Here is a 13757-nt window from a genome sequence, read left to right on the forward strand (position 1 = left end):
GAAAAACAACAACAAAGCTTAATGATTGTGCTTATTATTGTGATATAAGTTAAACAGAATGAATGATTAAATCACCATGAACTTAGTTACGAGATTTCTTTCAAATGAGGCCATGATTGGATTTTGAATTAGAGGAAACTTCACGGTGGGACAAATAATTGGAGAATATAGTCAAAAGGACATGACAAGGAAGCTTCGTTGTTTCTTGGCCTAATTAATTATGAGGTTGAAACCATGGAGGGCTCAAAAATCTAAGGTAAAAATTGGTTTTTTACTTAAACATTATTATTTGGTTTGCTTAATTCAATGGCCGACCACTTATCTTGGTGGTTGATGCCACATAAATGTTGGTGCAGAGAGATGGAGAGAGAATGGGGGCATGGAATCTGAATTGAGGGGCCTATACACATTATTTTCGGAACCATGGACCACACATTTCTCTCTATAAGAAGCCCTCTTGAGCTCCATTTATAACACTGCTTCAAGTGGTTTCAACTTTCAACACACACACAGAGACACACATATCTGTCTCTCTACACTACAAAGTGTAAGCTTGCATAGACACAAAGATGAGCAGAGATTCCACGAGGGCTTCAAAGAAGAAGGTTTCATGCAGAAGGCTTGGAGGGTACCTCAAAGAGCAAAAAGGAAGACTATACATAATCAGAAGATGTGTAGTCATGCTACTCTGCTGGCATGACTAGATACAAACATTCTCAAAAGTTTAACGTTTTTCTTTGCTCATACCATGGATCAGCACACACCAGATTCCTCAAAGCCATGGTCAAGGATCAAAGTTCAAGCATGCAGACAAAGAATATATATATATATATATATATATATATATATATATATATATATATATATATATATATATATATATATATGTTTTGCTAGCTAGCTCTTTATTATTAATTCCCTATGTAAATAGCAGAGAAAGTAACGTTCCTTCATATAAAAGATGTATGTTCTCTACGTGCAAAGAGGCTAATTAATATGGCAATGAAGTAAAAGTTTCAGTTTCCATTCTGCACTCGGAGTAGTACTACTTGGATTTGTTTGTTTTGAATGAAGAACTTGTGTAGTTTGGAAGAGTTAATGATTATATATAATTGGCATATTTTGTTCATTTTGTAAGGTTAATTAATACACACTGTTTTAGTGTAGAAAAGAAAGAATAAGGTACTGATTATCTGTAAAAGATATAATTGAAGAAATGTGGATTAGAGAGAGGAGAATGTTGCCATGAATGGTGAAATTAAAAGTTAAAAGTGAAAAGAGAAGGTGCATAAGAGCTATATTTATATAGCTAGAAAAGAAGGACACAAATGGGTACTTATGAGTTGAAGAGTGTGTTGTGTCTTTTACGTAGGCTGTATTTGTTGAGGTCTTGTCAACTCAAAGTTACATTATAATGCATTTTGAAAAAGAGATGGTGCATCTATCACATGTGGTTGATATGACCCTCTCTTCCATTTTTCTCATTGTTTCTTCGACATCATTTTTGTTTTTCTTACCGTTTTATCCACTTCTTCATTTGTCTCCTCTCAGTCACTGTTTCACAAGACTTCCTCATAGCTTTTCAAATACAAAAAACTCCATGTGAGTTTCTAATGTTTCGCTAGCTAGGTTAAAATTTTCTTTCTGTTCGTGTTTGAACGCGTCCAAACAGTAAAAATATGTACATTCACTATAGGTCACATACAATACTATATAGCTAGCTTCTGCGCTAACATGGCACATCGATGCTATTCCAAAACTCACTAACTGTTATTTCCACATTTTTTTACCTTACTATTCTTACTCTCTTTCTCCTTCTCTACAATAATTCACACCATTCACAAAACATCTCATTAATTTATAAATATCAAAACTATTTTACTCTTTGGAGTATGTTATTATGCAGTTAAACTTCTCAAAGTATTCTTGATATTCTTACTTTCATTCATAGCCAATTTATGAACTTGATTTTTAGTTTCCCAATAACAATTAAAAGTTTCTAACTAATAGTTCGATTTCTAATTAATATTTCGGATTGAGTAATGCAAAAATATTCTTTTTTTTTTTAAATCTCATTTGCTCGCACTCTTGTGGGAATTTTCCCAATTTATGTTGAGTGCATATTAGGAGAAAGTTTGTCTTCACTTGAGACAACCATTCTATTATACTTGTCCCTTTTATATTTTTAAATTAAAATAGGGACAGAAAAGACTCAATGTCAAATAATGGAGTATTATTCCAATATAAATTCGTATTTCTTGATGAATTATTCTAATAATTCAATAATATTTTTTATTATTGTATGGGAAATAAGAATTATAATTCATTGTAGTTAATAGGATAATATCAAGAATATTGACTCTTGATTTGTGTGATGAATTGTTATTAACTTGAAAAAACTTACATAGTTGGATTCACGCCTTGAATAATTAACTGCGAAACTTTTAGTTGATGAAATAATTTTATTTATTTATATTCATAGAGATAACAAATAACTATCTACATTTTTTTTACGTTTTCTCGTAAAAAAAAATATGTAACAAATAAATATAAAACATATGTCTTGAGAAATTCTACTGTGGCCTCAGAATTTTTTTTCTTCTATCATTCCCTCTGATTTAATTTAATGTATTCAAACTCATTCAACTATTAATCAAACAAAACAATTATATAAACGTCGTTAAATTTTTGGGGGTTCGGTACCAACTTTCGTTTATTTTTTGGTGGTTGTTCCTTAAAAATGACAAATCACAAAGCACTTGCTTTCATTCATAACACGTTCAGCTACTATAGTGGTGTTTGGTAAATATCATGGAATATGCTTTATATACATCATAATTTAACGGTGATCTAATTTCACAACTTTATCATATAAGTGCTGTATACAACTGGATATATTATTATTTTATTAATTTAGAATATATAAAATAAATATAAACCTGATCGATATTGAGTTAGATTAAATGACATTTTTATTTTGAATTTTGAACATATAACTACAATATTTATGATATAATGTTTGGAGCTAATATTTGGCAATATGAGATTTGAGACGTGTTTACTATTAGTGGGTACTGACAGAATATCGAGGTTCATTCTTTTTGTGCAGACATGGCGTCTCTGTTATGAATAAGATATGTTTCTGTAATATTAATGTAGGAATGAATGAATATAACAGGTAAATCCAACATGGGCATGCATTGATGTTTTTCACTAATGAAGCTGAAACTTCAGCCTTCCTGCAGTAAATTAAGATTAACACATAATTAAACACTAGAGATAGAAAAACTTAATCTTTCATTTTGGTTATGTTTGTTTGTATTTCTACATAGTTTCAGTTTTCTTCCTTTCTGTGTATATGTAACTCTTTTTTTCCACCGAAACATGTCATTTCTCTGACAAGTTTCTGAGTGTATGTTTGAAAAAGTTAACGATGATCTTGACAGAAGTTGAGTGGGAAAATAGAAAAGAAAATTCTTATTAATAGTTTTGATCTTAGGTTTTTGGCTTCTGGCAAACACTCCCATCTTGTGTACAGTGAAAAGAATCACGTTCTCTCACTGCTTTAACAAACACGTAATACGACAAGGCTAAAGGGAAAAGAAAATTCATATACAGCATCAAAGTTCAAACACAACACTCTTGCACTCGTGCAATCTAGGACAGTGTCTGAGGAGATCAAAGATGGGTCAGATTTCAAACAGTGTCCAAATTCTATCATCCCATTATTTTTATTTTCTCTCTCAACACAAAAAGCGTGCATATTTTAAAAAAAAAATATTTACAATAGTTTTTAATGAATTAAAGAGAATTTTGCTTATTTTTTTGCATATTTAAAATAATTTTAATTTAAAAAAATGATATTGGTAAAGCAGAGAGAGAGAGAGAGAGAGGTGTTTAGGGCCCAATGAACAGAGGGAACCTCATGATTGAGATAAGCAGTGAGAAAAAGTTAGATTGGTCAAAGTGGCAGCTTTATGATGCACACATGCTCACTCATTCTCTCACCCACATTCACCCTTTGCTCTCTCTTTTCATTCTTTCACACTACAAAACCACGGTCCCACAACCTTAATTTCTGTAGGACCATCTCCACAACCAATTCATTGCTCATTAACATTCCCACAAACAACTTAAGCTATTAATCACTCAATACATACATAGGAGGTATTAATTTGTGATTATTTTCTTTGTGTTTTTTTTTTGAGTAATTTGCAGGTGAGGAAAGAGTGGATCAGCACCTCGTCCCATGAGGAAATTTACAAATCAAATATGTTGTTTTTCAAAATAATTTTATTTGAATGTGTCATTTTTTTTGTTGCTTTCGTGGTGTGAGGTTAAGAGGTTAATTTATAAAAATATTATTATATCAATTAAACTCTTCACAAATTTTATTCGTAAATCTATTCCAAATTTATTCAAATTCATTTTTTCTATTTCATTCAAATCATTAGTAAAAGAAACACAATCTAAGAGAATTTAATTATAAAATGTGGGAAATCGTAATTTAAAAGGGGAAGGAAAATGAAATGGATCTTTTTAAAATAAAGCAATTATTGTTTTGGTTCGCATTGTCACGTATTAATGTTAGTATTTTTTGTATTGTTAGCCGATGGTTTGGGAGAATTGTATCAATACATTGATAGTTCGAGAAAATCAAGAGCAATTCTTGCGTTTTTTAAGTCTTATAACATCCTTTTAATAAGTCTCTCAGATATTAACAAAAATTATTGTTTTTTTTATAATATAAAATATATTTAGCATTATTTAATATTTTATTTACAAAAATATTGAAGAAATAGGTAACATATTATATTCTTTATAAATACTGTTTGTATTTATAATACTTGTATGAAGCCTAATTGCTAGTGTTTGTAATCCAAAATTGTTATAATCTTCTACGTTTGTATTTATTTACACTTCCTGTAGTTCCAAGGGATTGTTCTCTGAGTTTGAAAATAATGACTATTTCAATGTTAATGGGCCTCCTTGTTTCAAACAGTTTTATACTTGGGCCCATGGCACGGGCCTCGATAGGATACCCTTGGCCCAAATCAGCAACGGTTCATATTTTGCCTAGGTCATTTCACCATCGCATAAGGTGTAGAGTAAAATTATGGGGTGAAGGAAGAAATATTCTTTTCATAAACATGTGCAGTAATAGATAGCAAGCCCAAGTTCTGAACCTTTTCGAAAAAGAAGGTGTGTATGTACCTTGCTTTAGTATTTGTATTATATATAAATACACAAATTAATTTTTAATTTAGTTGTATTTTGTTGAAAAATTAGCTTTAACCAAATAAAAATTGAATATTGGTATTAGGATAAACATAATTAGAAATGATTGCGGTGTTTAAGATTAGAGAAGGTGGCAGAATTAAAGTGAAGTAAATCTGAAAGGACCCTACCGCGCGTGCACCGTGCACACCATCGGTGGAGGAGTGGGCCTGCTAAACTGATTCTGTCTCCGTGCATTACGCACCACTTTTTTTCTATTTAGCTATTCTTATTATTATGATTTATAATGTTTCTTTGTGGACAATATTTAAGAACACATAGTATATCTAAAATAATAAATTTATTGGATATATATATATATAAGGTAATTATTTAAAAATATTAAATAATTTAAAGATATATTTTTTAAAAATTATTTTTTATTATAAATATTTATTAATTATTGTATCGGATGATCGTCCCGTTAATCTTGGACCAGACGGTTCAAACAATTGGCTATACCACAAACACAACCATACACACTCCTGAAACCGAATGACTATGACCAACAAACTGAACGATTAATCTATAATACGATTGTCTTTATCATTGGTCAATTTAAGACAAAATATGATTATTACCAATTAGGTCATAATTTGGTCGTTACTATTCCAAAACATTTAATACGTATTGATAGCTTGAGTTGTTGAATCTTTACTGACTTTGACATCATAGTATCTTCTACACAACCTCAAAGCATAACAAACTAACGATAACATGAGAACAATCAATCAGACTCTTAGCAACTTGTACACTAGTAAATCGTTATCCTTGACCCCCACATCCAAAACAATAATTAAAGTTTTTTTTTTCTAGAAAAAATAAAAAAAATCGCAAGGTTCATTTTTGTTGTCTCGTTCCCTCTCCTAACTTCACCAATTTTCTTCACTTTTTGATGTTTTTCTTGGCTTCTTTATGCAATGTTTGATTTGCTTCATATGATTTTGATTATTTGTTATTTTTAAATTATTTTTGAAACTTTAACCAATTTATTCACACAATCCAAAAAAACATTTATGTAATTAAAAAATTATTTTAACATATTCTTTCATGTCATGCTGAATAATTTCAATTATAACAAATTCTAAGTAAAATATTCTTTTAAAATACAAAAATTAATTAAAAAAATTTAATATTAAAGACAAAATGACAACATACATATGCACTCATCAAATTATAATATTTTTTGGATTTAGTGTTAATTATTATTTTATAGTTTTCTCATTTTAAAATTATATTTCATTTTTATTTCAGTATTTTCACGGAAACTATATGATAATGTGTGAACAAAAATAAAATAAAATAAAAACTATTTTGTTTTAAATTATGCACTGTAAATAGAATCCGTTATTATTTTTTATATATATTTCTTTCAAATGTATATAAAGAGAGCAATGTATATCCTTCGTTAACCCAATTCCCCTTCATTTGTTGTGCTTTTATATGAATTCAAAAGTAAAATTATGATGTTTTGCACAATCACTGAAAATGTAAACAACGAAAGCTTTTCTTTCTTTTAAGATTATCCTCGTGAAAGCATCTTTGTGAAACTTTGACATCCTCATCAAATTTAGATTTCTTTAACAGAAAAATATTATGACAACAAATAAAACAAATATTGGAGACCATATTATGTAACTATATGTTTGAACGTCATAATGATCTTGGTATAATAAAAGTGGATTCGATAGAAGGTAACGCTCACCTATATTGTGTTATGATAATTTTTTCTCTTTAAATAAAGTGAACTACCTAAAAAATAAACATTAATGTATATACATAATTGTGAATTTTTTTTAAGTGAAAATCAGTATGTCTAACTCAACCTCGGATTTATAAGATGAAATTATATTATGAATCTGCCTTAAACTTCCAACATCCTTCCTTTATACCATCTTAATGTGTTACTACTTTTAGATAGTTACAATTTTTTTTATTTCTTTATTTTTCAAGAGTTTGATAAATATTTCCCTAACACAACACTTTGGACAAAGCGAATACTAATTTTCTTCTAAAAGATGTTTCATTAATTCAATCTCGCCTCAACCAATATGGAAAATAATATATTTCACTTGTTAATTTTTCATAAATTTTTGTTGTCTTGTTCTTCATTCTCAAGTGAACACAGTAATAGAGTGAAAACGTTGTTGTCTTTTCCTTTTTTTCTTCTTTTACTGTTTTATTTTTTTTTCCGTTTAGATTTTTGTTGTTGTTGGGATTAGCTGCAATTTTGTGTAAACTTATGGATCTTCAATGAAATAAAAATTGTTTATATATGTTCGTAATAGTTGCTACCATCAGTGATTTCGAATCTTAATACTCATTTTCTTTTCAATTTAATCTACAAAGGTAAGGTTTTAATCATAAAGAAACATTTAATTATTTAAAAATACGATTTAAATAAATTTTAAAAGTACTATAGTCAAAATAAGGAATCAACTTGAAACTTTTTAAAAATAAAGTACTATAAATCTTGTTTTAAAGGATGAAGGAGATTATATTAATATATAATATGATGTGTGTAAAATAGAGTTTTTATAATGAAAATAGAAGGAAGAATGGTTTTTGAAGATGAAAAACAAAAAAGGAAAAGGATGAGAAACATAAAAGGTGATTAAAGTGATAATTAATTATGCAAGTGGCCAGCTAGCATGAATGCGATGAAACAACAACCTGACAATACTCGAAAAGTGGCAACGTACCAGACTGTCGCCGAATCGTGAGAAATGGTTTTCCACTGCACATGAACGTTTGTCTGAGGGGTTTTTTGGTGGGGGCATGGCAAGAAAGAGATAATTGGCAGAAGAAGTTTGATTATGGGACCCCTCAAAGAACCAAATATCTTAGCCTCAAGCACATGATCATGCTCATGCAACGCACAAAACCCTCAACATTCCGAGCTACAGATTAACCATTTTTTTCTTTCTTTCCTGTTACCGTTGTCGACCACTTGTTCTCGTCGTTTCGCTCCCAAGAACGAAAAGGTACCAGTCGCTTTCAACCAGTGTCTCCATGGATCACTCAAGAAGGACAGTGGGACAAACTTTCATTTCACGTACTCTTCTATTAATGTCTTAAAAACACTCAAGAAAGTTCAAGTCTGTACTTATCAAAATGTGTTTATTCTGTCAAATTGATACACACGTTGTCGTATTGTTTCTGTATGATGTTGTAATATTTTTCAAATTATGTCTAAGAATATGCTGCGAAGTCTAGTTGTTGTGGTTATACTGTATCTGCTATCTTTTAGGATGTACTAGTAGTTTTTCTTTTGCCAAGGAAAATCATTTTGAGAGTACTTGGAGAATAGCCACTGAGGTTTTCACCGCCAACCGCACGACTCGTGCATTTTTCAAGAGATGGGACAAGAGGCTAAAGTCACTATGATTGATCCTATTGTACACTTTCATTCTAGTCGAAATCTAGTCATTTTGAGCTGAGATAGATTAAGTACAAATCATTGTTAGTTCGATCATGATAGGGTTGTTTTTAGCCTAATCAAAATCATTATGGTTCAATCCAATGATCACTCAAGTCAGGTTCATGTTGAATCAAATTAGCAAGAATCTAATAGAGTTGGTTTGCACCTCCTTCATATGATCTAGATTGAGTCTAACTTTATAATGGAATAAATTGGATTAAATCGGTCCAAATATTGAGTCCGAGTTTAGGATTCAATTAGTATATCACATAAGATGAATTTGATTAATCCGACTTTAGATCATTAGGTTTATTGTGTAGTGGAATTAATGTAATTAACAAAGTGTATTTAATCTAGATTTAATCTAATTTAATTTAGATAGAAAAAAATCAATATAATTTTATTAAATAATGGATTTGAGTTTTAAATTCAATTCATTTTAATTTTAATAGATCTGAATGGAGGAATCGAATTTACAATTATTGTTATCTAATTGTATGTCGACCAATTCTTATTCTTTTAATTATTTTTTCTTTTTATTATTATTTAATGATACAAATTATGTTTCGAATGTTTATATTGACTAATAAGGTTTTGAGGATAGAAAGACCAACTCATTTTCACAGAGGAGAAATTAGAAGAGGATGTTATGCTTTTGCCTTGTAGTGGACTATGCAATTGCCCATCCACGAATCACTATTACATGTTTATAGAATGTTCGATGTGTTTGTAACTCGAAGTTGTGATTTTCCTTTTTGAACTATTCACACTTAGTATCAAAGGATTTGGCTGTCTGTTTTTGCACATTGCTCTACCTTCTAGTGAATGTTACATGGATAAGCTATTTTAATGTAAACACTATTTTTTTAAGTAAATTTCCTCTAAATTGACATGAAAGATCTATCTTTTTTTTTTTTAATTTGTACATAGTTTAAACTTGATGAAAGTGAAAAGGGTATTTTTATGTTGGTATAATTTGCTTAAAGTAAAAACTTTGTGATTTTGATTCTGATACCAATTATTAGATTGAATCGTTATTATTAGACAAAAAGTTAATAATTTAGATATGATTTTGTCTACTTAAAACCAAAAGTCACAATTTGATTATAATTTAACTTATAATAGTAATTTTTGAAATATTTAAAGTTAAATTACTTACAATTTTAAGTTCATGGTCTAAACTAATCACATTTTTAACTATGGTATAAATTACTTACAATTTTTAAAATGTGATCTATATTATTCATGATTTAATAAATATTGTTTATAACTATCTGTATTTTCTAACTTGTTACTCAAAATAAATCGACAACATTTTTACTACACACTCTGTGTTAGAGACAAATAAAACAACAATAAAAAACTATGTCTTATTTCTATTTTAAACAATGATTTTTTAGTTGTTTTAATGTAAATGTTGTCTAATCTATAAAATAATGCAGAATAAATGTAATGAAACTTGATAGAGTGAAAAAATATTTTTATGTTCGTTGATGATTTAGATTGACGTTTTCACATCATATAATTAATTGATGTAAAATAAGTTTTTTTTTTCTTCCGTCTCTTATATTTATATAAAATATAAAAATATATAATTTTACTTAAATAACCTACTTAACGTATTAATATTTGAATTAAAATATAAAAAATTAAGAAAATAATAACATTAAAGAAATGTGATAGCTCATTTAAATAGTTTTAAAAGGCAATTATAGCATATTAAAGGTATAAGCATATTAAAATTGCCTAGCACAGACTTTAGTGGCACTCAATACCCATGCCTATTAAATGTATAAACATATTAAAATTACTCTATTAAGTGCATAAAGAAAAAAAGAAAGCATGAAAGACTAATTATAAGTTTCTTAATACTAAAGTCTTAAACAAATTATAATGTTTCGTTATATAGAAATCTGTGAAACAAAAGTCCTTAAATATATAATGTTTTTTTTTATATTATATAGAGTTCGGATGACATTTAACATGATTTAAAATGAGATAATTGGATTTAAAAATAAATAAATTATAAAAGCACACGTGCTTTTTGAAATAAAATTGGGGAGAAAGTATGCTATGTTGGGCTCCTTTGATGGATCCATGACATGTGCATAGGCAGGGCCACCTTAGGGGAAATAGACTTCTCCTAAGTGAAAAGATTCCACATTACTCACCTTTTCTAATGTTGCTCATCCCTTCTCATTAATTCAAATACTAGTATTTTTTATTTTATAAAATAAAAAATTTCAATTTAATAATATGTAATGCATTAGATATGATATAAACATTATAAAACATTACATTAAAATATATTTATCCAACTTTGAAGAGTTAACACTATGATGTTAGCAATATAAAGAAAAAACTGTTTTTTATTATGCCTTGGACTAGAATCCCTAGCATAGCTTTTGGATTCAAGTTTAATTTTGTATTCATTAATTAATTGTTGTTTAACATCTCAAAACCATATCCAAATCTTGATTATATTCCTTGATTCATATGGTAATAATTAAAACAACTCCCACTAACTTTTGTACTCTAGCAATTTATGGAAACAAATCTCTATCAACTGTCATTTTCGGTTTAGGTACACTGAGTCGTGTCACTTAACTTCAATTTTTTTTTTTGAGTAAATTGTTTTTGAAAATATCAAAGATAATTCAAAATTATCTTTGAAAATTCTTACACATAGCAAATGTTTTATCAACAGAAGCTACAAAACAATATGTTTCTTAGAAAAAAAAACATGTTTGTGTTGGAATATGATTTTTTTTAAAAGTTTAAATACTTTATAATAAAAAATATATTTTTCAATAGAAAATATTAAAAGAGATTTTGAAATTTCACAAAAATAATTTAATTATTTAAAACCAGATAATTTTAAATTTTATTTGAAATGCAAAAAATTTGAAATTTATCATATTTTTTCTTCTTATTAATTCATGTATTTCTTTTTTATATATTTTTTGAACTTGTTTTTTTTTTTTAACTTCACAGTTGAAACATTGTCACTCAATACTAATTAATGCTTGTAATCTATTTTCTCAAACTATATAACATTAACGTAAGAATGTAGAAATTAAATTATTAATTAAATTAACTAAGGAACGATTAAAATTTAATATATTAAAATTGTCTCTAATTAACATATTTAAAAATTAAACAATTTAAAACAAAAACAACTTAAATTTAAAACATTTAAATTTTATAAAAATTATAAAATCTCTTATCCAATGTAAATTCAAACTTTCAATACACCAAAAACATTACACGCAAACTTCCAATACATTAAAAATTAAGTGTTTATAGTTGAAGAGCTAAGGTAACAATTAAAATAAACTAAACCAAGTCAGCAAAACATAATATCTCTTAAATACATATATAATTTATATATTTAAAATATCTATTTATTATAACTATTAACCATGATATGTTCTATAAAAATAATTATTTTTAAAAATTTAATTATGTGAAATATATATTTATTCGGTATTATATTTTTTGTCCGTAAAAATAACTTCTTATCCATTATTCCGTATTATATATATACTAAAATTGGAAGGGGTTTCAATTGGTGACTCTACCGACAGTGAAATTAAATATAAAATGTGAATGGCCCCAGAAAAAGATCTCACTAATTAAGTGTCGAATCTAATTTGCAATCATTTAATCTGTATTACGTTCCGTTGTTGTCACTGGACCCAAAAAGTTTTATGTATTTTTTCTAGTAAAAATCTGTATTCATCTTGTTCTGTTAGAACTAGAAAATTTGAGAAAAACAAATAAAAAATATTTGAATTGAATACAAAAGTAGAGAAAAAAAAATCTATTTTCAGTTTTGTTTCTTTTTGCCTAATGAATAAACTGAACGGACACACCAATTCAAAGTCTAGCAATAAGTAATTCTATCTTTTGCAGAAAATATAATTTAACACTTCTAACTTCTTTTTTTTGTGTGTTATTAGTTTTTCTTATCCACTTGAAATCAATATATTATTTCTGAGAATATGTGAATTCAGTTTGACTTATTAACACATCTTTACTTATGATTAGTCAACTTTATGTTATTTATTATTAATAAAATAGTGAAAAATTTGTATTTTAGTTGAGAGTTGAGGTCAATTATAATTTACATTTTTTTTTTCATTTATCAAAGTATTTTTTAAGAATAAAATCGTGATGAAGTTGTTGATTTTAAAGCTGCCAATATCTTAGATATATAGTAATTAACAATAATGATGTCATTAGACAGATTTAGGATCGAAATAGTGACGAGGCCGATAATGGAACATTCAATCCGTTAAATATATTATTAGAGATATTTAGTCATTCTCCTTAGACTTCAACTTCAAACTTAGGTTATTGAATATTTTTTAAGAAGAAAACCGAGTTTCATATATTGAAAAATTTAACAAAATTTCTCTTAATCCGATTTTTGAGAGAAAATATAAATGCGGAATAATAACACTTAAAATAAAACTCTTTAAATTGTACAATAAATATATTATTGATAAAAAATAAAAATTACAATATCACTTTTCTTTCTCTTTCTTTATTTCTTTTCTATGTTGAAATTTTTCTCAATTTTTTTTTCTCTACACGTTTTGTTATCTATTTTTTTTATATATTAACTTATTTTCTATTTAATTTTTGGTTTAATGTCTCTGCAGATCCCTATTTTCGTCCAGAATCTCAAATAGATCCTTTTCTTTTTCGGCGTCTCAATTGGGTCCTTATTTTTGTAAAATTGAATCAAATAGGGACTTTCCGTTAAATTGAGAAGATGGCGTTAATTAGGACGTTACGTGACATGCTGACTGTGTCTTTTTAAATGATGTGGCATTAAAAATATATGTGAAATGTATTTTTTTAATTTTTTAATTAAAAAATATAGTAGAAAGAAGGAAAATAAAATTTAAATGAGGACAAAATGGTCATCTTATTTCATAGAATACATGGAAAGGTAAAAAAACACTGTCAACATCAAACATTATTCCTGGAATAGTATCCTTCATCTTCTCCGGTAACCAAATTATTTCTGGAATGTTATCCTTCATCTTCT

At 27.7% G+C, this 13757-nt stretch overlaps 1 protein-coding gene across 1 annotated transcript; it reads left to right on the plus strand.

The window, feature by feature from the left end:
- The first annotated feature begins 491 nt into the window (after positions 1–491).
- Positions 492–810, plus strand: LOC108328803 (small polypeptide DEVIL 3). The gene has a single exon (XM_017562692.2). It carries the CDS (start codon positions 570–572, stop codon positions 702–704), a length of 135 nt encoding a protein of 44 aa, XP_017418181.1. The 5' UTR covers positions 492–569; the 3' UTR covers positions 705–810.
- Positions 811–13757: the final 12947 nt, after the last annotated feature.

Source organism: Vigna angularis, chromosome 2, assembly GCF_016808095.1.
Source record: "Vigna angularis cultivar LongXiaoDou No.4 chromosome 2, ASM1680809v1, whole genome shotgun sequence".
NCBI classification, from domain to species: Eukaryota; Viridiplantae; Streptophyta; class Magnoliopsida; order Fabales; family Fabaceae; genus Vigna; species Vigna angularis.

Excerpts from the sequence above, each read along its gene's own strand:
- LOC108328803 (XM_017562692.2), top strand. The coding sequence starts at position 570 with ATGAGCAGAGATTCCACGAGGGCTTCAAAGAAGAAGGTTTCATGCAGA.